The 24,117-nt window shown below is 39.9% G+C and overlaps 2 protein-coding genes across 2 annotated transcripts in view; both read right to left on the bottom strand.

Moving 5' to 3' along the window:
• Window positions 1–426: 426 nt before the first annotated feature.
• Window positions 427–8,771, bottom strand: TTC32 (tetratricopeptide repeat domain 32). Its single transcript, XM_037528469.2, has 3 exons — window positions 8,623–8,771; window positions 4,938–5,104; window positions 427–4,255 (listed from the first exon to the last, which is right to left on the bottom strand). Exons 1-3 carry the CDS (start codon window positions 8,769–8,771, stop codon window positions 4,128–4,130), a joined length of 444 nt encoding a protein of 147 aa, XP_037384366.1. The 3' UTR covers window positions 427–4,127.
• Window positions 8,772–11,878: 3,107 nt separating this feature from the next.
• The window catches only part of WDR35 (WD repeat domain 35), a 55,205-nt gene continuing 42,966 nt past the window's right edge, over window positions 11,879–24,117 (bottom strand). The window contains exons 22-27 of the mRNA XM_037528468.2: window positions 23,577–23,687; window positions 17,890–18,054; window positions 17,316–17,456; window positions 16,626–16,782; window positions 15,552–15,792; window positions 11,879–15,249 (exon numbers count right to left, since the gene is read on the bottom strand). Coding sequence (XP_037384365.1) covers window positions 15,099–15,249; window positions 15,552–15,792; window positions 16,626–16,782; window positions 17,316–17,456; window positions 17,890–18,054; window positions 23,577–23,687 — 966 coding nt within the window. The 3' untranslated portion in view covers window positions 11,879–15,098. The remainder of the gene's footprint in view (window positions 15,250–15,551; window positions 15,793–16,625; window positions 16,783–17,315; window positions 17,457–17,889; window positions 18,055–23,576; window positions 23,688–24,117) is intronic.

The raw sequence follows: 24,117 nt of genomic DNA, 5'->3' as shown, positions 1-24,117 counted from the left end.
GAAGTAGATTTCTATGTTCTTAGTTGAAGCAAGTCCAAGCTAATAAATGGTCAAAGTTATCAGTAAAGACACACACAGCACAGTTCCATGCACGTACTTGCACGTGAGTCTGCGTATTAGTACGGAGAGGAGCCTGGGCTGGGGACTTCACAGTGGTTGCCCCCCTGGAAAGAGTGGGAAGGGCCTTAACAGGCGGACTATCTTTTTGATGATGAATTCTTCTGAAATTCTCTCCTACTTTTAAAAGGAGCATTTAATGTGTTTTAGGAAGCTCTTCCTACAGTTTGTTCATCCAGAGGTCAACTAAACCTTCACAATGTCCAAACGAAAATTTTTAATATTTTAAAATAGGCACTAGAAATTTTTCAGTCCACACCCTCATTTCTGTATTAACTTTAGAAACTACAAAATGACAAACTTTGTAAATGTTGTCTTTGTTTTTTTATAACAGATGTGTCAAAACACAAATTTTTAAAAGGTAAGCACGACTCTCCTAACAGTACAGATGGAACATACAAATGTCCATTTAACACATGAATGACAGACCCTCCGGGATGATAAAGGGCATGTGAGAAATTGAGCATTTATGGGCAATAAAGAATTTGGGAATATTACTAAGTTACAATCGAAACTGGTTAACCTTGAAGGTTATTTTTTCTATCAGAAAATCATTTGCATCTTCTCTGGACAAAAAATTACAAACAACATACTACCACCTCGAGTTTGGACCTTACTCAAGAGACTAGAGAAAGTCACAGACAGACCCAGGGCTAGAGAATTAACAGTCCTGGGTGGGTCTGTGCTCAGTATGATCTTGAAAGAATAAGCAATCCCCCTGTTGCCTTATTTCTAAATGTTGGATACTTTTTATTAACATAAGATACAAATTTACATATCGGCAGCAATGACTTTCAATTTTCCAAATCCGGTTTGGTCTAAATATTAATCTGCTTTTCACCATCGCTCGTGTCTGTTTTCAATCAGGAAGGAAAATTACCAAGAAGCAGTTCTGAAATTGCAATCACGTTCCATTATAAAAACTAAATATATTGTAATATTGTTTTGATATTCACCTTAATGGGTACTAAAACATTTTATGAGCAACTTAAGTTATGTATCAGGACCAAAGGGGGAAAAAGGCCATTTCTGCTGTGAGATGAACTGTACACTTTAAATGGGGCAACTGTGTATGTGAATTCTATTTCAATCAAGCAGGTCTGTAATAGTATAGAGAGAAGAAAAAAAAAAAACGAGTTTAGTAAGTATTCATGCCACTGGTTTATGGAATTGTTAAAAATTTGTCATTTCAGGTTGCTATCATTTATACAAGCCTGTTTTTATTGATCAATTGATGTGTTTTCCTATCTGTGAAATGTATTGATTTTATCATCTTTCCAATTAAAACAGGCTTTTTCTATGTAATGCCTTTTTACTTAGAAGCATTTTCAGGGATAAATTAAAATTGCTAAGCGAGAGAGGTTTAATTATTTGAAGCATGGAGCTAAATTTTTATGGGAGTCTAGACCTGGCAGAGATTAAAGATACTGAGACCCGTATCAGTGTAAATGCTGAGCTGATGCACCTTGAGCGGCAGGGTTAAGGTCTATCATGCCCACTGAGAAAGACTTGGGCCTGCAAAGTGGCTGGAGCCAAGGTTATGGACAGGGCTTGGAGGTAGGACCCATTGAAGGACGGGGAAACACGCACACGCACATACAAAGGAAAAAAAATAAATAGATAAGGACTGAAAGCTCACTTGGACATTTCACTTGCTAATCCACAAGCTGGACCACAGTTTGCTTTCACATATTAAGTCCACAGGCTTGATTCAGTTACAGATTGCAGAACAACATAAACTAGAGTTAAGAGTGATTTTCTGAGCTCAAAAGTAATTGAAATCCATTTATTTTCTTATCTTTATAATAATCCACAATTTCCTGCCTTATTTTTGCAGAATAAAATTGGAAAACAATATAACTTGGGTCAGTAGCTAGCAGACGACGGGAGAAGTTCAACAAGCGCTGCAATATGGGAAATGTGAACAATCACAAATACAAAAGACCTCTATGAAAGGCACAAACAAATGTAAAGGGTATTTAGAATCTGAATGTGTAATGTCTAACATGCTGAGGAAGCTAAATGAGAAAAATATATTGTTCTTCAGTCATTTCCAGTAAGCCAGGAGCAGAGAGAAAGCAGTACGGGCTTCCTATGGCAAAGGCTGATTCTGGCCTTCAGTGAGTTTTTGGTTTTGGTTTTTTTTCTGATAAAGAATAGAGAAATGTTGAATAAAATCCAACAAACCAAATGAAACTTTTAGCAAGTTCTTTTTTCATACCACATGTAATCCCAGTCAAGAGTAAAGAATAGAGGATTTAAGCCAAGAGAAAATAAAGTTATCGAAGCATTAAGTATTTGATTTTCTGGATAAAAATGGCTTTAAGCCCTCCCCCAAGGTCTAGGACTTTGCTTTAAAAAAAAAAAAAAAGTTTTCCTAAGAGAGATTTTTCTACATTTTAATGCAACTTTATAAATTCTTTTAAAACATTTCCAAGGAATGGAAAGAGAAGTCAGACTGGAAAATGTGAATAACCCCAGAAATAAAGACCCTCAGTTCCTTTCAAATTTCATTTCCTTTCCCTTTTCATTCACCTGCAGCCCAAATTCACCATGTATTTTGCCAGATATTATGAACTACAAAATCGGCAATTATTACCTCTCTACTTCATGAGATCACTTAACCTCCAGTGAAACCTTTTTAAGGCTGATGGTGGCGACCGCCTGTTACTCTGCGCCTGCTCAGGAGATGCTGGGCAAACACACTTTTATTTCTCCCGATGAGAGCAATTTCCACCCCAGCACCGTATTTGCCCAGCAATAATAGACTAGTTTGGGAGATCTCAAAATGCAAGATCTGTATCTCCAAAGACAAACCTCAATAATAAAAACCAAAAAATATACACAAGACATGTCTGGCTTTGGCAGTGCCCCTTATAGTCCTTCCCAGGTATTGACAGCTTCATCCTAGCCTAACTGTTTGCTGGCAGCACCCAAATAAAACAAATTATTTTTTAAGCCTTACATGTTACTAAGTGTATGTCAATAGTTCCTCACCTCCCTATCAAACCCTACTCCATCCCCACAAGAATGTGAACAGCACTTGGCTTACAGTAAATGTCAATGATGATAACCAGTGTCATCCAGTGACAGAAATCTATCTTCAATATTTAAATCTTAACCTATCTTATCACTGATTTCAAGAGAAAATCTAGTGAAGGATGAAATTTTTCAAAGTGCTCTCATGTAGGACATATGTTTTTTGTTCTTAAGCCAAATGTTATGCCTCTATCATCTAGCTATATAAAGTGGCTTTGCAAGGCAAAATTCACAGGGGAGAAAATGGGCAGGGGACTAGTCTATATTAAAAGAACTCAAAGACATATAACAAAACACAGTAAAACTTGATGGAATCCAGATCCAGAAATAAACATCTAAACAAGACATTTTGGAAACAACTAGGAAAATCTAAGCATAGACTGAATATGGATGATAATACAGAATTATGAATCTAATAAATACTATGATGGCTCTGTGGTGAGAAAGGAGGGTGGTTCATAAGGAAATTCAGGCAGAAGTATTTAGGGTGAGTACTGTGATATCTGCAACTTATTTTCAAGTGGCTCAATAAAAATTTATATATTAAAGGCAAATGGGGCACAATGTTAACAACTGGTAAATCAAAGTGAAGAGTTTACAGATGTGTTCTACTTCAGCTTTTAGGCAGATATAAAATGTTTTTACTGAAAAATTAAGAATAAAAAGGTATCAAAAATGGTTTTACTGGAAAAATACCACACATTTCTTTAAATATTTTACTGTAACAATATACAATTACACATCAGTATTTATCTTTTATAAAAAGCATACATATTCAACATAGTTTCTCAATCTGAAATTAGCTACCTTAAACACATTATTTAAGTGCTAATGCATGAACCACTTTAGTGTACTCATCTTAAATATAAATCAGAATAGCTCAATACCTACTTCAAATTAGAGAATCAAATGCCGAGTGTAAGGATCATGACAGGATTGTTCAATTAAGTTTAAATTTTCAATAATTTGTTTCAATAATTTCTTCTTTGTTTTTCTTCTTTGTCTAGAATAGTCTGTTTTAAACTCACAATAGCATCTTGAAATCCAGGATTTAAGTCTAATACCTTCTTGAAATCTTCCAAAGCATCATCAAAACATCCTGTATCAAAACCCAAAAAACAGAAGAGAAAAAAGGTGAGTATTTCTATAATTTATTCATAGCAAAGTCTGATACACATACTTTTGCCTTTATGTTTGCAAACTTTCAACCAGCCCAAGTAAAGGCAGTTTACATTGAAGTCACTTTGCTTGTCTTATGGAATAATATTAAAACTAGCTGTGAATTTCTTTGAGAATTTTAATATGAATATCTAAAATTTCAACAAAACTGTATCACATTTAACATAATTACACTGAAATTAGAAAACAAAATTATTTTCTTTTTAACACTATAAATGACAAACAGTACCTACAATTCCTTTCATCCAAGGATCGAAAAGCTGTTTATATAGTCTCATGTGCCTTCAAAGATTTCAATTGAGGAAAGGTTTACAGGTGATCATCAGCATTACCCTCATTTCACAGCTGGGGATGCACAGGCACCAAGTAATCGGGTCACCCCCACTCGAGCGCCCAGGTCCAATTCCCACCCCAGTGCTCTCTCCGGTCTATAATGCCTGTGGAAAGCCTAAAATAAACTCAGGTACTCTCCCTTTGTTCCAGGCTCAAAACCCAAATTTCACATAACTTTACAAGGTGATTACTACATTCCTTTTACAGCTTTTGGGAGTTCTGAATTAATAAACTACAGTCAAGGACAAAAAGGGAAATATTTTTCTTACCCAGCCTGTACAATATCAACCCTCTGTTGTAATACGGAACTTCAAAACTGGGCTGGACTTCTATGGCAGACGTGTAGTCATCCATGGCTTCATAAAAGTCCACCCTCAAGTACTTGATTTGCCCCCTGTTGTTATATGCAGTGGCCAAATCCTCGGGGCTGCATTTGCTTTAAACAAAAAGTTCACATTAAAAACACCCGATACCAAATTCCTCTCATTTCCACTTTTATTCTCTTTTGGGTATTGTCAAACCACAGCCTCACAACGTGCTGGACGGACAACAAAAAAGCAAGCTAAAGACACAGGGCAAAGCAAGCAAGCAGTGGGAGCAATGTTTGTTCAAAGTCATTAACTGCTTTTGCAGGGTTACAGCATTACAACGTCAATCTGAAGAGGATATTAATTTTAGAGCTCAGTTAAAGCCCCTGTTTTACTGAATATATCAAAATCACTGCTCATTTTCTAAGCACACACCCAGGGCACAGCAGACAAATCAGATACCTGCTGAGCAAGGAGGGAAAGTCAGACCAAAGTTCAAGTGTGCTATGAACAGGTCGCCAAGTGAGTAATGAGCGCTTTTTTTTTTAAAGATAGATTTATTTATTTGTTTGTTTGTTTGTTTGTTTATTTATACAAGCACCGGGTACAGTCAGAATCATGGGAGGGTGAGAGAATTCACCAGAGCCAGAGCAGGGAGCAGAACAGGCAAACTGATGAAATACACTGCTGAGGGGAGCAGTGGGGCGGCAGGAGAGGTCTGTCGCGCCATGTGGGACCCTTGCTGGCGGCAGGGAATCGAACTGGCGCTGCAGAGGCTGCGGGCAGCCTTGCAACCCAGCGCTCAACCACTGAGCCACCGGGGAGGCCCTAATGAGCACATTTTAAACCATCTCAAAACAATGAGATTTGAAATCTTTTCCCAGCAATAAAGAAATGTAAGTTAACCTTGAGCACAAATTGAACACACAGTTCCCCAGGGGCTGTTCCAGGGACAGAGCTGCCCTCCATCCAAGTCTTAGCTTGGATCCTCCCCAAGACCACGTGGAATTCCTGCTCTGGGGGCATCAAGGCTCCACTTTGGGGGCCCTGCAGGCAGAGTCAGCTCTATATCTGTGGATTCCAGAAGCTGCCCGAGGAGTCTAACACAAGCAGGGACTGGATGCCCAGGCAGCTATGACCAGCCACCAGCTGAAGGGACCACAGCACTCCCCCTCTCACTCTCGCCCCCAGCCCCTGCTGGACAATCATTAGCACCAAAAATATTAAAGGGCTTTGGCCAGGCTCAGAGACCATTCTGGTTTCCTTTCCTTCTTTCCAAAAGGTTTCTCAAATTTGAACCAAACAGGGAAAATGTAAGTTAACCTCAGCTGTCATTTCTTTTTATCCCATAGTGTGAAGTACAGTTCTCAGAAAATATTCACGACTACATTCAGTGTTATTAAAAGTTACTTCTCTGAATATCTTGATCCTTGCCTCTCAGGGACTTTAAGTACAGTTGCCTTAAGAGGTACTCACAGCACACAGGGCCCTTCAAATCCAGGTTTGCTAACCATGGAGAGGAGCCACTGCAGGTGCAGGAAAAGCCTGTTTCTGCGGCCTGTAACGGAGACTGGGACAAGGAGACTTTCGAAGCCCAGGGGAGCAAGAGGGGACAGACGCTCCCTTCACCTCACACTGTTATAATACGGGTTGATCGGCGCCCCAGTTGAGTTTTAAGAAAAACGCGGCCTGGGGACTCTAAGTAAGATTTTAGTTACTGAATTTCTAAGTTTCAAAACCTTGTTATAAATTTCTTACATTCTGAGGATCACAAAATGCTTGATTTAGAATTAGGTCTCATTACAATAAATTCTAAAGGCCTACTTTTCTTGTGGAAATTGTTTCATATTTTAAAGACATGGACTAACAGTTGAAACCAACTTTTTTTTTTTTTTTTTGGTAACTTTGAGATTTTTGTAGTATTATTTATTGTAAGGAGATTTAGCCAAGTTACCTAATTCAAATGTGGATTTTTAGCATTTGTTCACTTTAGCAAAAAAAAAAATTTCTGGAACTCAGGTTTATAGCAAAGGCTATGTTTTTGGATATTAGAAAAAAATACTACAAGCCAGAGGGAAGGGCATTCAAAGGCTACAAATACTATTTCAAAATGATTCAATGACCCTCCATTTCAAATATAAATTAAAACTCTCAAAAATGTGTTTAAAGAAAAGATTGAAATGAGAATTCCTAGAATTGTGAAATGTGAATTCCTAGAATTCAGAGCTGTAAGAAAACTGAAGATTTTACAGCTGAGAATGAGGCTGAGTGGGTGTGAGCCATGTGAGGAATAGCAGTGGCCTCAGGTTGCTGAGCCCCCTTCTACTCCACCAGGGCAGCTTTCCTTCCGGGTGCTGGGAGGGGGGCCTGACAATGCTACACACACTGTGCTCCAAGGTGTGCAAAGGGGTGGCACCACACTGGCCTGCGGCAGTGTACCTCCTGCTGATGCATGTGCTTGAAACCTACTCCTACTAGATGTCTATTCCTGGAACTTGAACCAAGTATACGAAACTACCTTTCTATGTTTACATTACACTTTTCTGGGGAGGGGGATCGAGCTGGGGCAGGAAGAGAAGGGAGTGGGTATCACTGCCTCTTCACAAATTTCTATTCACTATGTATTACTGAAACAAAAAAGCAGTTTTATTTTTCTGGTTGAACTCCACCAGACCTTAACAAACAGGATACAAACCTCAGGCCCCCTAACAAAAAACAATTGCAATGCTGTCCCGAAAAATAGATGAGTAAAAGCTTTGAGGGGGGGTGGGTGGAGCAGACAACTCAAGCCAAGAAGCTGTTCATCTAACCCTTTTCTGTTCTTTTCGTGTCGCAGCCTGGGAGACTCCACGCCATCAACAAGAACGACAAAGGCAAAACCTGGGATAACAACAAATGCCGCACATCCAGGTATAAGCCCAAGAGGCTTTGGGCGAGTAGCTCCTAGCAAGGGAGGCTAATAACGTCACAGAGAGAAACAGGGTCGTCACCGGCTCTCTGGGGGCGTCTACACACCACACACAACGCCTCCGGCCCTGACACTGGGTTTGACGTGGATCAAACCTCAAGACTGAATCACCAGCTCAAAATGCAGGAGATCCTATTAAATGACATGGGGGAAGGGGTAGGAAACACTCAGCAAATCCGAAATAGGGGAAATGCGCCCGAGGACACCCGACGGCTTCCTCAACGACTAAAGTGCAGAGACACAAAAGAGGGGGCGCCCTTCAAGGCTGAGATCCGCGCCCAAACGCACCAGCCCCACAGCGAAACAAACACCTCCCGGCCAGGAAGCTCCACGCCCTCGGGCCCCGACGCCCCCCGGGTCTGCGGCCTCTGACGTCTGCTCACGTCAGAGGGAAACCCCGGCGGTACTTCACCTAGTGGGACGCCGCAGAGGCCGCGCCGAGCTTCCGAGACCCCCTCCTATCTAGGGGCGCCTTCTGAGACCCCGAAAGCTCAGCACGAGCGACGGCTCCCAGGGGGCGCCCCTCTCTCCCCAGACTGAGACTCACGTGCTCAGCGACACGCGACGCCCCGCTGGGCGGCGATCTCGGGGCGAGCGGGAGGTCCGGCCCGGCCCGGCCCGGCCCCCCGACCCGAGCGCCCGGCCCCCCACCCCGTCCGCGCGTCGCGCGACGCTCACCCGCCGGGGCCCCCCGCCGCGGCCGCGCAGGCGCACTGGCGGATGTACGCGGAGAACAGCGCCTCGGCCGCCGCGTAGTCGCCCTGCTGGAAGCGCGCCTGGGCGCGCGCGAGGGTGGCCCGGCCCTCCGGCCCCTGCGGCCCGTCCATCGCCCGACGCCGAGCCCGGGGCACCAGGCCCGGCCTCCGAGGGGCGGAGCGGCCCCGCCGAGCCCCTTCCGCCCCGCGCCCGCGAGCGCCGTCGTCTCGCGAGACCTGGGGGCGGGGGGGCGCGTCGCAGCCGCCACGGACGGACTCGCCCCGCGTCTCAGGAGGCGACAACCCGAATAGTCGGCCCCCGAGTCTGCGGCCCGATGTCGCGCGGAACCGGCCTCCGTTACCCCGAGTGGGGGCGGGGGGGGCGGGAAGGGCCGGGGGGGGCGGGAAGGGCTGGGGGGGGCGGGAAGGGCCGGGGGGGGCGGGGGGGGGGGGCGGGAAGGGCCGGGGGGGGGGCCGGGCTGCCCCGGAAGCGGAAGGCCCCGGGGCTGGCGAACGGCCGCGCGGGAGTTTACCAGGTGGTGAGTTAAATTCAAGGAAAAGTTGCGTAAGGTGAGCAGTCCGGAGAGGGGTCGAGAGGACCAGCCCATCACAGCAGGAGGGGGAGGGATAAGGTCCCTGGATTTAGCCGAGGAGGTGAGAGGCCTGCGCGGGGACGGCCGAGCTGCCTGCGGTGAGACAGTCGTGGGGCCCTCTCGGAAGCCCAGTGATGTTTTTACAGAAATAGAAAAAAAATCTATCCTAAAATTCATACGGAATTTCAAGGGATCCCATATAGCCAAAAAAATCTTGAAGAAGAACAAGGCTGGAGGAGTCACATTTCCTGATTTGAAAACTTAGAACAAAGCCACGGTAACCAAACGTGAATTAGCATAAAGACATTATTTTCAATAACTAGTACTGGGAAAACTGGTGTCCGCATGGAAAATAAGTTGGACCCCTACCTAATGTAAAATTTTTGACTCAAAGTGAATTAAAGTTCTGAATGTAAGAGCGAGCTATGTAAAATTCTTAGCAGAAAGCGCTGGGTTGCGAAGCTACAAGGCACGCTTCAGACATTGGATTTGGCAGCAAAAACAAATTAAAGCATGCCTCTTGCATGTAACAGCAATTTCCACCAAATGCAAGAGCAACAAAAGAAAAATAAAGAAGTTGGACTCCATAAAAATTAACAAGTATGCAGCAAAGACTAGTAAAAGAGTAAAAAGACAATCCAAAGAAAGTAGCTGTAACTCATGTTTCGGATGAGGGTAGGAAATGGAGTGATGGAGGCTCTGCGGGGCAGGCTGGGCTGATACCCATGGAAGGAATTCTGTATAGTGTTCCCATCACACTTGAGAAGCTCTGCTCTGCAGGACGCTGGCGAGCCCTGCCCAGCAAGTGAGGTGTTGGCGCCACGCCCAGTGGCTGTCCCTCGCTGACTCTTCAGCTCATCTTCCACAGGGTCCACCTACACTTGGTGCTCTGCCTGCATGGTGGTCTCTTCAAGGCTTTCCTCCACCTGCTTACCCAGAAACACGTGCAACAAGATAATCTGCCAAATGTATTTGCTTGCTTGTAACCCCCTGATGTCAATGGCCAAAAGAAGTATGGCCGCACCAGCAACCCGTACCCCAAGAAGAAAATCAAATAGGCTCCTCCTTCTCCCATAGGGTTGCCTCCTGCCTGAACCCCACAATCCTGCTGTAGTAAAGCTTCCCTTTTACTGACTGGAGCAGTAAATATATAGGTATTTACACATACATAATATACATACATACGTATTTTTACATATAAGTATTTTCTTAATTTTCCCGAGAAAACTTCTAAAATTCAATTTTCGAGAGTGTTATTTGCATTTCCACCAGCATGTAAGAGGGTTCAGTTGTTCCACAGCCTCAACAACACTGGTCAGTTTAAATTTTAGCTGTTAATTTTCAGCGTATAGAGGTATCATTTCTCTAAGTTCCTTTATATTTTACCAGCTAGAAATTTAAACCATGCTGAGTAAGAAATGAGCAATTAAATAAAATAATAACTAAGTCTCTTAATGTCTCTTAATTTTAGAGAAATCTCAAGAGCAAATAACTTGCTATGAAAATTTAGAGTGCAGTAATTTCATGTTTCACCTTAGTTTTTTCTTTTAAAATCAACTAAAATAAATTCTAATAAATCTTTTATTATCAAGATTATGTCTTTAACTGTCTTATCTATACTGTTTATTTTTTTAATTTCCTAACATGAATATGTGACTTTTATACTAAGAAAATAAACGTTAATTTCTTTTAAAAATGAATTGAGTAGGGCCTCCCTGGTGGTGCAAGGGATTAAGACACAACCTATGAAGCTATCCGCAGCCACTGCAGCATGAGTTCAATCCCCAGTCAGGGAGCTACCCACATGGCCACAGACCATGTGGGAGCTACCCAAGACTTCTGTCTTGCCCGCTGCTCCCCTCAGCAGTGTATTTCTGCCAATCTGCCTGTTTTGCTCCCCACTCTGTCTCTGGTGAATCCTCTTACCCTCCACACCTCTGGCCTGTACCCCAGATCTTGTATGCATAAATAAACAAATCTTTAAAAAAAAAAAAAATAATGAATTGAGTAAATAATTGTAAGAATAGACAGCAGGGGGCAACATAATACATTGCTATTTTCATTTTAGAAAATAACAGTCTCTCAAAGCTGTAAAGTGATCAAATTAACTACCTCTGATTTTTTTTTTTTAAGATTTATTTATTTATACAAGCACTGGGTACAGTCAGAAGCGCGGGAGGGTGAGAGAATTCGCCAGAGCCAGAGCGGGGAACAGAGCAGGCAGAATGATGAAATACACTGCTGAGGGGAGCAGCGGGGCGGCAGGAGAGGTCTGTCGCGCCATGTGGGACCCTCGCTGGAGCTGCAGAGGCTGTGGGCAGCTTCGCAGCCCAACGCGCTCAACTGCTGCGCCACCAGGGGAGGCCCTACCTCTGATTTTCTTTTAAAAGTCTGGTAATAAAATTTCCCCCACTTTTAAAATGAGAACTCTCTGTGACCACAGGGAGTAATGCACTGGACCTCCAATTTTCTGGCATTTGCCTAATGTCTTTCTAAGTTGTTTTTCCTGTGGATAGGAACCCCCAGACCCTTTTGAACCCCCAGACCCTTTCTACACTCTGGAGTCCAACACCCTCCCTAATCAGGCCCCACCAAAATACTTAAATCAAAACAAGTACCATGTTATCCATAAGTAATATAGGAGAAACAGGAGAAATACCGGTCATTTTTATTTCAATATTTATTATTTTCAGGTTATTTTTGTTTTTTCATTTAATGCCACATAAATACCTAAGATCTAGGCCTTTGGAATACAAAAATATAATTTCAAGGTGTATTTTAACAAAAAAAAATAACTGTAAATTAGCATTTGTGCATAAAGAGGCGATATATGTTGTCTGTCAGGCACATTGCCATCGATAGAGCCTATCTGCCAGTCCCAGCTTCTCAATACTTCTGTCCACCACACTACTTTGAAACGTAACTTAATTCAGGCCAAGTTTTATGATAAAAGGTCACTCAGTATTATTTAAAGGGAGCCAGTTCATGTTTATTATAAGAAGTGTTTCATTAATTATACTGTCCCCAACATACTGCCTCATTCTATCCAATTTCTCACAACTACTTGTTATATATTGCCATGTGTGTTTCTCCTTTGCCCCTTTCTGCAGGAGAAGAATTTGTTGGTGGTGTTATCCTGAAATTTGCCTCTTTATGAAGAAAATCAGCTAGATCAACTAATACTGTAGACCTTTCTCTAGTCGATTTTCTAGCAAAACAAAGGTCAGATCACTAAAACTTTAGGACAGATCACTAAAACTTTTTCAGATGTAAATCCCAGCCATAAGATTTTACAATAGCAGAAAAGATGCATCTGTATACATCTGTGTATGTGTATATTCATGAGTGTATGTGTATATACACACATATATGTGATAATTAGGTCTACAGGTATGAGAGGTTGTTTTCAGAGATTTTGGTTTTTGTTTTAACCAAAACAAGCAGAGAAGGCAACCCAAGATATATCTGAAATAGTCACTGGAGGAAAAATCTAGGGCTCATGCAGCATGAAATGGCAAATGAGAAAATGCCAAAGGAGAATTCCCAAAAGATGCGTTAGAAGGCTGGAGGAGACAAAAACTGATTTTGGAATGGAAGTAAATGGGAGTTGTTAAAAAGTAAATTAACAACTCATAGTAAGGGTTAGACAGATGACAATTTGAGTTCTCAGCTAGTTCCCAGGATGGGAAAGGAAAAAGCAGAGGAGAGAGATTCAGGCAGCAGGTCAGGACGGGGAAGCACAACTCTGAACATACGCCCTGCAGACAACCCACCTCCCTAACAGTTCTCTTTTGCTGATGAAGCAGAAAATAGTTTCATTCTTACAAAGAAAAAGTCTTATAGAAAGATGTAGTTAAATTCAACAGGAGATGTATTCCTTAGGATGTATTCTCTGTGTTCAGAACAAATTAGAGAGAACAAATTAGATAAAATTCATTGTTAAACTTCAGTAAGTTAACTGACAAGACGCGTTAGGCAAAATAAACAGGGTGTCTATATGTGACCATACCTGAAACTGATGAGGCACAAAAAATATAACAGTCACTAAATATTCATGAACACTAAGGATGAGCTCTATAAAGCAGTCAATATGTGTAAGGTCTGTATTCAATTTACCATTGGTGACAAAAATTCTTCCACCCGAGAAATACAATCAAGCCCACAACTGCTCCTTGGGCTAAGTGGACCCTCTAGCCCTCAGTGGGTATGCTTGCCTCAGGCCTCTTCCACAGAGCAAGTGGGCATCCCTGGTCTCGGTGCATTCCATCTGACTGGGTCCCCTGCCTCAAATTTCAGCTCTGGTCCTCTTAATAGCCCCACTATCAGGGAAGCTGATGAGGCAGGTGACAGGCAGGACATGACATCAGTACATAACTCAGGGCTCAGGAACTGGGACCGCTGTGGCCCACTGGCACACCACCTGACAGTGTCCACCCACCTCATCGCTGTCTCCTTGCTCCTTACTCTGTACTTCACATTGATTTGAGATTTTCATGCAGTCTATAATTCTTTCTGTCCCCAGACCTCTGAAAGGAAGGGCTTGCCTGGAATGTATTTGGAGGCTCCACGGTATCACAGTAACTTCCCACAAGGCACAGGAACACAGAGATTTCTACAACTTCTGGCCTTTTATTTAGGCACATGAGCCCACTATCTTTCCTAAGATCATCTCAGCTCTAACCTCTTGTCAGAGTTCACTCTTCTCAATCTTTAACATGCTTAACTTGTCTCTAAAGGAACAAAAACACACCAAAGTAAGAGACTGAACTAACTAACCTAAGCATCTAATTCCAATAACAATGATACACAGTTCTCTTTATTCATTGTCTCTAGGAAACTTAAGTCAAACTTCAGCTAATTATTTTGATGAATTCATGCTAGAGTTTTGTCCATAGCCACAAAATTAAAAGACAAAGAGTCATGCTAAATGGAGAACATCATTAACAATATAAAACAGGTAATAAATTACCCATGATGGATAAAAATTTTTTAATGAATGATAAGTCTTTTTAAATTAATGATAATTAGTGATACAGATGTGCATCAAGAAAGAATCACTCACCACGACCCAAGAGCTAATTAAAGGGTCCAACTTCATGACAGTGTTTCAACTGGAACTATTACTGCAAAATGCATGTTCTGTATGAATTTATATTTATGTTCTGTATGTAAGTAGATTTGGGGTTTTGCACAGTAGTATGAAGAATAACTCAAATGCTATCTCTTAGATAAGACTAAAAGAGTAAGTGAAAAAGGAAAAGCTATATTTTTAAAAAATGGCTATTAGAAACCATTCAAATTATAAAAGGTCTTAAGATACCTTTTCCTTACTCCTAAAAATAAAATACAGAAGACATTCAATGCATATTTAATTAAATTTATAATAAATGAGATAGAGCTCATTTCAGCATTGTTTAAACGCCTCCTCACACAGGTGTGCCAGTGCTCCACACTCAACCTGGTCCCACTGTCCTGCTTCCCCTTTCCTCCTACCAAGGTTTCCTTTTTTTTTTTCTAATTATTAACCTTGACATGGAGAAAAAGTTCTTATTTGGAACATTTCCATAGTATCATTTAACAAACCACAAGTTAGATAACTAGGTAGGTAGGTAGATGGGTAGATAGATACAAAAATAGGGTGGAATTCCATTCATTTATGTATGAAAATCAATACCATTATTTCTTAACTGTATTTCTATATATAATTATATGTGTAAATAGATATGCATATGTATAATTATGTATAAAAACATAACTGAAATATTGCTGATTTTCATGTAGACATATAGAAGTCGACTGTAATATAGAAACAGACACACACATATATGCTACAAACAATTCACAGTGGTGTGCATCTGCCATTCCTCTACCCCACTGGGCTGTGGCACAAGGGACAGAAGTTGTAGTTACTGATTTCCTGCGCCAGCACGCAGTGCTTGCAGACACCGCACATCCAGAACTGATACTCCGTGATTGGGCTTCCGGTGGCAACACATGTGGGCAGTTTCCCTTCTCCTCTGGAAAAACAAAAGGAAAAACAATGAAGGATGCATTAAAACTTCTAATTATTTCAAACTTCATTTATTAGATGTAAAAAGTGAAGGATGAAAAACATTTCAAGGTAAACTTCAAAGCAAAACTTTCCTTACGACAAGAAAATATTAAAACACTTGGAAAACTAAATAAAACTGGGTAGAATGTTAAGGTAAACTACATCAATATTTAGTGTTTTTATTATTATATGACACATTACACACACAGGAATCCAAGCTTCTAGCTTGGATTGGGGAATGCCATGCACTAATTACAGCTAGCCTACCCTTCAAGAAGGCTGTCCAGTTCGGATTTTCTATTATCTTTTGGAGTATGTTTGGTGAAGATTTCCAGGGCAAGGTCTTCATATTGCTGTTTCTGTTCTGAACTGAGGGTCTCTAAAGATTCCAGTTTGATAAAAGCCTTTGAACAAGTACCGAAAGCTCTGCTGGCACACGCGCAGAGCGCCAGCAGAGAGTAGATGTCAACAGCGGGGATGATGTCTTCATAGTCTCGGAGGTGAAGAGCTGGGAAAGAGGCAATTCAGATTTTGAAAAATAGTCCTGATGTCGTGAACATGCTTGGGAAAGACTACGTTAAACTGTTTCAGTTTAACCTACATGAACTTCAGCAAATTTAAAGAAAACAAAGAGGGGAGATGGGCCCACTCGTGGGAAGAAGTAGGCTGTGTTCCCCATGGTTCTGCAATGCGGTTACAGCGCAGGGACAGTAGCAACAACACCCACTCAAGGCTGGGCCACTCAGAAAGCTACATACAGACAAATGCCTGCTGTGAAAACATGCATCTCTTGTTCCATACAAATAAGTTAAGCATTTCTGCGGCACTCCAGAAAAAGTAAATTTTGCACTGTTAGTCATAATTCTCAATATAGTGCCATGTTTTTGTTTAAAAAATATCAGAATCAAATTCTGTTTTTCTTTGTGTTTCTTTCACCAGGTAACTACTTTGTGTTTGTGTTCTTGAAACAATAGTACATTGAAAAAAAGTGAAAATAAATAAGCCTTAAAAGTTGTCAGTTCAGAATACCATATCTTATTTTCAAATTTTCTATACTGGAAATACAATATCTTTACAATGCTCTGCAGAATCAATATCAGATTTGTAAACAAACTGCATCCATTTCTTAAAAATCTACATTATACAAAAGGTATAACTTTTCAAATTTAACTTTTTCATTATATTTAGATCCACTTGTATAAAAAGCATTTATTATAAGAAAAATGTATTAATAAACTTCTTCAGTATTCCAGAAAAATAAAAAATCGACATTATACAGATGGTCACATAAATATATACAAAGAAAAGATACACACAGTGGTACTTAGGTAATGTGCCCACCTGTCTTCAATGCAGTGTCCACATACCCCTCATAGAGCTGCCTCTGTGCCAGTATAAAGAAGTGGTAAGCCTCGGCACCCCTCCAGGCATTATCTGTGAAACGACTAGTTGTAGACAGAACTTCCTCTTCCAACAAACCAGCCAAGGCAGAAGTAGCCTGCAAGGAAAGCAGACCCACATTTTCTGCTAGCACAAACATAGAATGACCACTTTGTAGAGAGAGTTGGCAAATAAAATTATAACATTTAAATAACTGTAAAGATATTTAAAGTACATCCTGGTGATTCAATACATAGGTACATTGTACGAGGGTTCTCCCTAATCAAGTTTTAAAGCAGACTGATCAAAGCTGAACAGGAGATTCATTTACACATTTAAATAATACTCATATTCTAGGCAAGTCTTTAAAACTGACTAATTACAAGTTGTAGACTAATTACAACTGACTAATTACAAGGGCTTTACCAAGGAAGGCAGATTAGTCTTATAGAGAAGACAACTGTCAATATTTCTAGGTAGAAATTTCTAAATTTGAGTTCTAATTCAAAATCAGTCATTCCGTGCCAAACATTATCTCAGGAAAAAAATGCAAACAAGCAGATTAAATGGTCTGTGTACACAGAGAAGTTTGATAGTCTTTTTGTCTTAAACTCCTCAGATGACTTAATGTTATTTAATGTTCTGCCTCACCTCGGAGCTCTTTCCTTTAACCTTCCCTCTCTGGGCATTTTTCATTTGTTCGTGGTACTGCTCTATAAGTAGAGCTGACAGTACATAGAGCTTCTTAACACGTAAAGGTTTAGTTCTCTTCTTTGCCTCTTCATCTGCAATCTGCAAACATTAAAGGAATTGAGGGAAGATAATTCGTTAATGTGTATTTGCACAAATACAATCATTTCTGCAATTTAATTCCTCCAAAAAAACAAGGAAAGTCAGTAGGATGCAATATAAACACCACCCATCGTGACAATTATTTTTTTAATAAAGCCTGACTTAGTACGAGTAAGTACTGAGTTCTCTCCTTAGTATTCAGTCCATGGAGTTACAACAGATGCTGTTAAATAACTAAGTCAGAACAAAGAAAGCTTTCATGGGATGGGTATCAATACATTATAAAATGAGTTAACAGCCTTGGTAGCTAAAGGTAATAATACTCAGATAATGAATAGAGTACCACTAAGAAAATGGGAAGCGTGTTCCTCGGTATCTAAGAAAACGCTGGCAACTAGAACAAACCAAATACTCACCAAGATTATTACATTACCTTAAACATCAGTTTAGCAGCATCATAAAAGTAATTGGCTTTCCGATAGAGTTCTATGGCATCAAGGGTTTTATTCTTTTCCAATAAATGAGATGCATACCTAGCTAACAGGGATCCAATTTCTTTCATACTATGATTTTTAGCCAATTCAACAGCCTTGTTCCACTAGGGGGAAAATGTACCAATCAGCTGACACAAGCATTTATAGTCATATACGTCATAAAATTCACACAATAATGCTTTATATTTGTAATTATATATAACACTATGAAAAATAGCATCTTTTTAAAAATCACTTAAAACCAGAGCAATTATAAAATGTCTTCTAATCTAACATGTACCAAAATGATCTAAGACTTTGATTTGCATATCTTAAAACTTCAAAGTTTATAATAACATTAATCTTGTAGTTCTAGTTTTGCACAAACTATGAGCAAAAAAAGGCTTATTTCTTTATAGTAACCTAAAATCTACAAATTCAGTTAAGAAAATGTCCTATCAAAGAAACACTACGGGCAAGGAGAGAGTGGAGGGACATAGTCAACAGACTCCAAGAAAACAGATGCCAACCAAGAATACTCTATCCCGCAAAGCTCTCTTTCCTCCATGAAGAAAGAATATGGACCTTCCCAGACAAAGAGAAACTCCGGAATTTCATTGCGACTAAACCCCCACTCCAAAAAATACTACAAGGAATCCTAAAGCCAGAACCTCAGAGGGACGAATAACAACGAAAGAAGACCAAAAAAAAAAAAGTTATTAAAAGAATAAATAAATAAAATCAAAGGAAAGACAAACACAATGGCAAATACAGATGCTAACATATCAATATTAACTCTAAATGTAAATGGACTAAACTCTTCAATAAAAAGACACAGAGTTGCAGCCTGGATTAAGAAACAAAACCCAACCTTTTGCTGTCTCCAGGAAACACATTTAGCTACAAAAGATAAAAATAGGCTCAAAGTCAAAGGATGGAAAACAATCCTACAAGCAAATGGGCCAAAAAAGAAAGCAGGAACAGCTATACTTATATCAGATAAAACAGACTTCAAACTCAAAAAAATAAAAAAGAGACCCCAATGGTCACTACATTATGATTAAGGGGACAATACTTCAAGAAGAAATAACACTCATTAACATATACTCACCAAACGAAAGAGCACCAAAATATATCAGACAACTGTTGTCCTCTCTGAAAACAGACATCAGAGAAAACACATATGTAGTGGGAGACTTCAACACACCACTATCAACAATGGATAGATCAACAAGACAAAAAATAAGTAAAGAAACTAAAGCTCTAAATAAGGACCTAGAGCATTTGGGCTTAACAGACATCTATAGAACACTAAACCCAAAAAAAACGGAGTACACATTTTTCTCAAGCGCACACGGATCATTCTCCAGGATCGATCACATACTGGGGCACAAGACAAACATCAACAGATACACCAAGATTGAAATCATACCAACCATCTTTTCTGACCACGAAGGCATCAAACTAGAAATAAATCATAAAAAGAAGGCAAGGAACTATCCTACCTCATGGAGATTAAAAGCCACACTACTGGAAGACCACTGGACTAACGAGGAGATCAAAGAAGAAATTAAAAAATTCTTTGAATTGAATGACAAGGAGGACACCAATATCCTAAATGTATGGGATGCAGCAAAAGCAGTAATAAGAGGAAAATATATAGCAATAGAAGCTCACATCAAAAAACAAGAAAGAACTCAAAGAAACAACCTAATCTCGAAGCTCAAAGATCTAGAAAAAGAACAACAAAAAAACCCCAGAACCAGTAGAAGAAAAGAAATAATAAAAACCAAAGCAGAAATAAATGAAATTGAAACTAAAAAAACAATCCAAAAGATCAATGAAACCAAGAGCTGGTTCTTTGAAAAAATAAATAAAATAGACAAACCCCTAGCCAGGCTCACAAAGGAAAAAAGGGAGAAAGCACAAATACACAGAATCATCAATGAAAGAGGAGAAATCACAACGGACACAGCAGAAATCAAAAGAATAATCAGTAACTACTATGAACAGTTATATGGAAACAAGTTCAACAATCTAGAGGAGATGGACAAATTCCTACAACGCTACAATCACCCAAAGCTAGATAAAGAAGAATTAGAACACCTAAACAGACCAATTACAAGCAGCGAAATTGAAATGGTAATTAAAACCTCCCCAAAAACAAAAGCCCAGGACCTGATGGATTTACAAATGAATTCTACCAAACATTCAGAGACGAATTAGTGCCTATCCTTCACAAACTCTTCCAAAAAATTGAGAAGGAAGGGACAATACCAAACACGTTCTATGAAGCCAATATTACACTAATACCAAAACCGAATAAGGACAACACAAAAAAGGAAAACTATAGGCCAATCTCCCTAATGAACACTGATGCAAAAATCCTCAATAAAATTTTAGCTATCAGAATCCAACAATGTATCCATAAGATAATTCACCATGACCAAGTTGGATTCATTCCAGGGGCACAAGGATGGTTTAACATCCAAAAATCAATCAACGTTATCCAACACATCAACAAAAGAAATATAAAAACATATGATAATATCAATAGATGCTGAGAAAGCTTTCGACAAAGTGCAACACCCATTCATGATAAAAGCCCTTGAAATTCTTGGGATACAAGGAACATACCTCAACATCATAAAGGCCATCTATGACAAGCCAACAGCCAGTATCATTCTCAATGGTGAAAAGCTGAAAGCAATTCCATTAAGATCTGGAACAAGACAAGGATGTCCACTCTCACCACTGCTTTTCAATATAATACTGGAAGTCCTAGCCAGAGCAATAAGACAAGAGAAAGACATCCAAGGAATCCAAATAGGAAAAGAAGAAGTCAAACTATCACTCTTTGCAGATGATATGATAATATACATAGAGAACCCCAAAAACTCCACAGAAAACTAATTCAACTCATCAATCAGTTCAGTAAAGTGGCAGGATACAAAATCAACACGCAAAAGTCAGTAGCCTTCCTATACACAAACAATAAATCTGAAGAAGAAGAAATCAAAAAAACCACCCCTTTTATTATCGAAACAAAAAAAATCAAATATTTGGGAATAAATCTAACAAAAGAGGTAAAGGACCTATACAAAGAAAACTATAAAACACTGTTAAAAGAAATAGAAGAAGACACAAAGAAATGGAAAGACATCCCCTGCTCATGGATTGGAAGAATAAACATTATTAAAATGGCCATCCTACCAAAAGCAATATACAGATTCAATGCTATTCCAATCAAAATCTCAATGTCATTCTTCAAAGAAATAGAACAATTATTGATGAAATTCATATGGAATCACCAAAAACCCCGAATAGCCAAAGCTCTACTGAAAAAAAAGAAGGAAATGGAGGCATCACACTCCCAGACTTCAAACTATACTACAAAGCCATAATCATCAAAACTGCATGGTATTGGAACAAGAACAGACATACAGACCAATGGAATCGAATAGAAAATCCAGAAATAAACCCACAGATTTATGGTCAACTAATCTTTGACAAAGGAGCAAAGACTATGCATTGGAGCAAAGAAAGTTTGTTCAATAAATGGTGCTGGGAAAACTGGGTCGCTACATGCAAAAGAATGAAGCTTGACCACTACCTCACACCATACACAAAAATCAACTCAAAATGGATTAAAGAACTAGACATAAGACCTGAAACCATAAAATACATAGAAGGACATATAGGCGAAACACTACGGGATTTGCACATCAAAGACATCTTTACAGACACATCACCCAAAGCAGTGATAGTGAAGAGAAAGATAAACAGCTGGGACTACATCAAATTAAAGAGCTTCTGCACAGCAAAAGAGACAATAACAAAAACAAAGAGAAACCCCACCAACTGGGAGAACATTTTTGCACCCAACACTAATGATAAAGGACTGATCACAAAATCTGCAAAGAGCTGATGAGACTCAGCAACAACAAAGAAAATAATCCAGTCAAAAAATGGGCAGAAGAGCTAAAAAGAAACTTCTCTGAAGAGGAAATGCAAATGGCCAACAGACATATGAAAAAATGTTCAACATCACTTGTAATCAGGGAAATGCAAATCAAAACTACCATGAGATACCATCTCACACCAGTGAGAATGGCACATATTAAAAAAACTAGCAACAACAAATGTTGGCGAGGATGTGGAGAAAAGGAACTCTTGTGCACTGTTGGTGGGAGTGCAAACTGGTCCAACCACTATGGAGAGCTGTGTGGAGATTTCTGGACCTACTAAACATAGAGCTTCCATATGATCCAGCAATTCCACTCCTAGGTATTTACCCAAAGAACACAGAAACATCAATTCCAAAGAACACCTGCACCCCTATGTTTATAGCAGCACTGTTTACAATAGCTAAGCTTTGGAAACAGCCCAAATGCCCAAAAATAGATGACTGGATCAAGAAGATGTGGTACATATATACCATGGAATATTACTCAGCATTCAAAAAAGATAAACACATGCAATTTGCAGCAACATGGATGGCGCTGGAAGGGATCATGCTCAGCAAAATAAGCAGGAAAGAAAAAGAAAAATACCGGATGGTCTCACTCATAGCAGGAATCTAGAAAACTTAAATAAGGGACCAGGAAAATGAATATAAGAAAGTGAAAATCAAAATCAACAAAAAACTATGAACCAGAGACACTTTTTGGGGGGTGGGGAGCGGGAGGGGAAGGATTGGGGTCAGAATGGGGCGTTTGCAATTGTATGGGGAAATATAAAAATAAAATTTAATATTTAAAAAAAATAAATAAATAAAAAATTTAAAAAAAAAAAAAAGAAAATGTCCTATCAGATTTAACATTAAAAATTATCTTTATAGGGCCTCCCCTGGTGGCACAGGTGGTTGAGTGCAGCGCTGTGAAGCTGTCCACAGCTTCTGCAGCGCCGGTTTGATCCCGGCTGGCCAGCGAGAATCCCACATGGTGCAGCAGACCTCTCCTGTCTTGCCCACTGCTCCTCTCAGCAGTGTATTTCGTCAGTCTGCCTGTTCTGTTCCCCGCTCTGTCTCTGGTGAATCCTCTCACGCCCCCGCAACTCTGGCCTGTACCCCAGTTCTTGTATAAATAAATAAATAATTCTTTTTTTTAAAAAAAGTTATCTTTATAAAGCAAATGGAGCATTATAAAACCCTTTAAGAAAATACTCAAAAGAATATATTGGTAGTCAAAAATTTCTAAAATCCTACACTTTAAATTTAAATTCCGGCTCTTAAAAAATATTTAATATATACACTTTCTACAGAAAGAAAGGAAAGAGATCTGCCAACATAAATATTGATAAAGTAATTCAATTCCTTCCTCCTGCAATGACCATTAACTGGTCCTTCTCTGGAAACATACCCAAACTAATAAAATGCAGAAAATTATGAAATTACTTCCAGACCAAAACTTGCTAGACTAAAAGCACAGGATCCATCTATGTTCCCATACTGAGTTAGTTATGAGTGGGTAACCCCCTCTTGTAGTGACACCTTCAGAAATGGAAATGCCAACATTCTCTTGGCCCTTGACTACATAAGGGAAATACTGGGCTCCTTTCACAAATTTCATCCCCAGCTCTCTCTGCCTTACACTGGCCACAATCTGTAAAGGACGACTGTGGGAGACTTTAACTTTCAGTTCCTTACTTGGTTGAGATGCACACAGGTATCTACTGCTGCCTTTGGTTGACTACATTTCAAAAATGCAGCTACGGCTTGTTCACACATTCCAACTCTCACAAACATTTGTGCTATTTCCTGTAAGAACAGAACAGTGCCGTCAGATTTCACAGACCAAGAAAATCACTTACACTTTAATTTACACAACTCCTGTAGGACACAGGAATATTCAGTGCGCTGGTTGTTAGTCATTTTTCCTGTTAACAGACACGGGGCAGAGGCAACAAACCAGAAAGAACGCTAAGTCTTCTATAAGGCTTCTATGAAATCAGTGCCTGACTGGCTCCTCTGCAGACCTGCTTTCTAACCAAGTTCTAAAGACCCTGAACTCTTGTTTTCTCTCTATTCAGTAGCTGTTTAGAGAATGTCAAGCTCCAAAAAAAGCCCCACACTACTGGGTGAAAAAAACCTTTAAAGCAATTGATTAATCCAATAGGTAGGGGCTTCAGCGAGAGCTCACATCCACAGAGCTCTCAAATACCTCAATAAAGACATGCCCCAGACAAGC

This window comes from Talpa occidentalis, unplaced genomic scaffold (genome assembly GCF_014898055.3).
Source record: "Talpa occidentalis isolate TD23 unplaced genomic scaffold, MPIMG_talOcc4v2.1 talOcc4.5, whole genome shotgun sequence".
Lineage (NCBI taxonomy): Eukaryota > Metazoa > Chordata > Mammalia > Eulipotyphla > Talpidae > Talpa > Talpa occidentalis.
Note: the sequence above shows the minus strand (reverse complement) of the source record. Positions and strands in the feature narration are given on the sequence as shown.

Excerpts from the sequence above, each read along its gene's own strand:
- TTC32 (XM_037528469.2), bottom strand. The coding sequence starts at position 8,771 with ATGGACGGGCCGCAGGGGCCGGAGGGCCGGGCCACCCTCGCGCGCGCC. Across the intron at positions 5,105-8,622 it reads GCGGCGGGGGGCCCCGGCGG|CAAATGCAGCCCCGAGGATT; the intron begins GTGAGCGTCGCG and ends TTTTGTTTAAAG. Across the intron at positions 4,256-4,937 it reads GTTGATATTGTACAGGCTGG|GATGTTTTGATGATGCTTTG; the intron begins GTAAGAAAAATA and ends GTTTTGATACAG.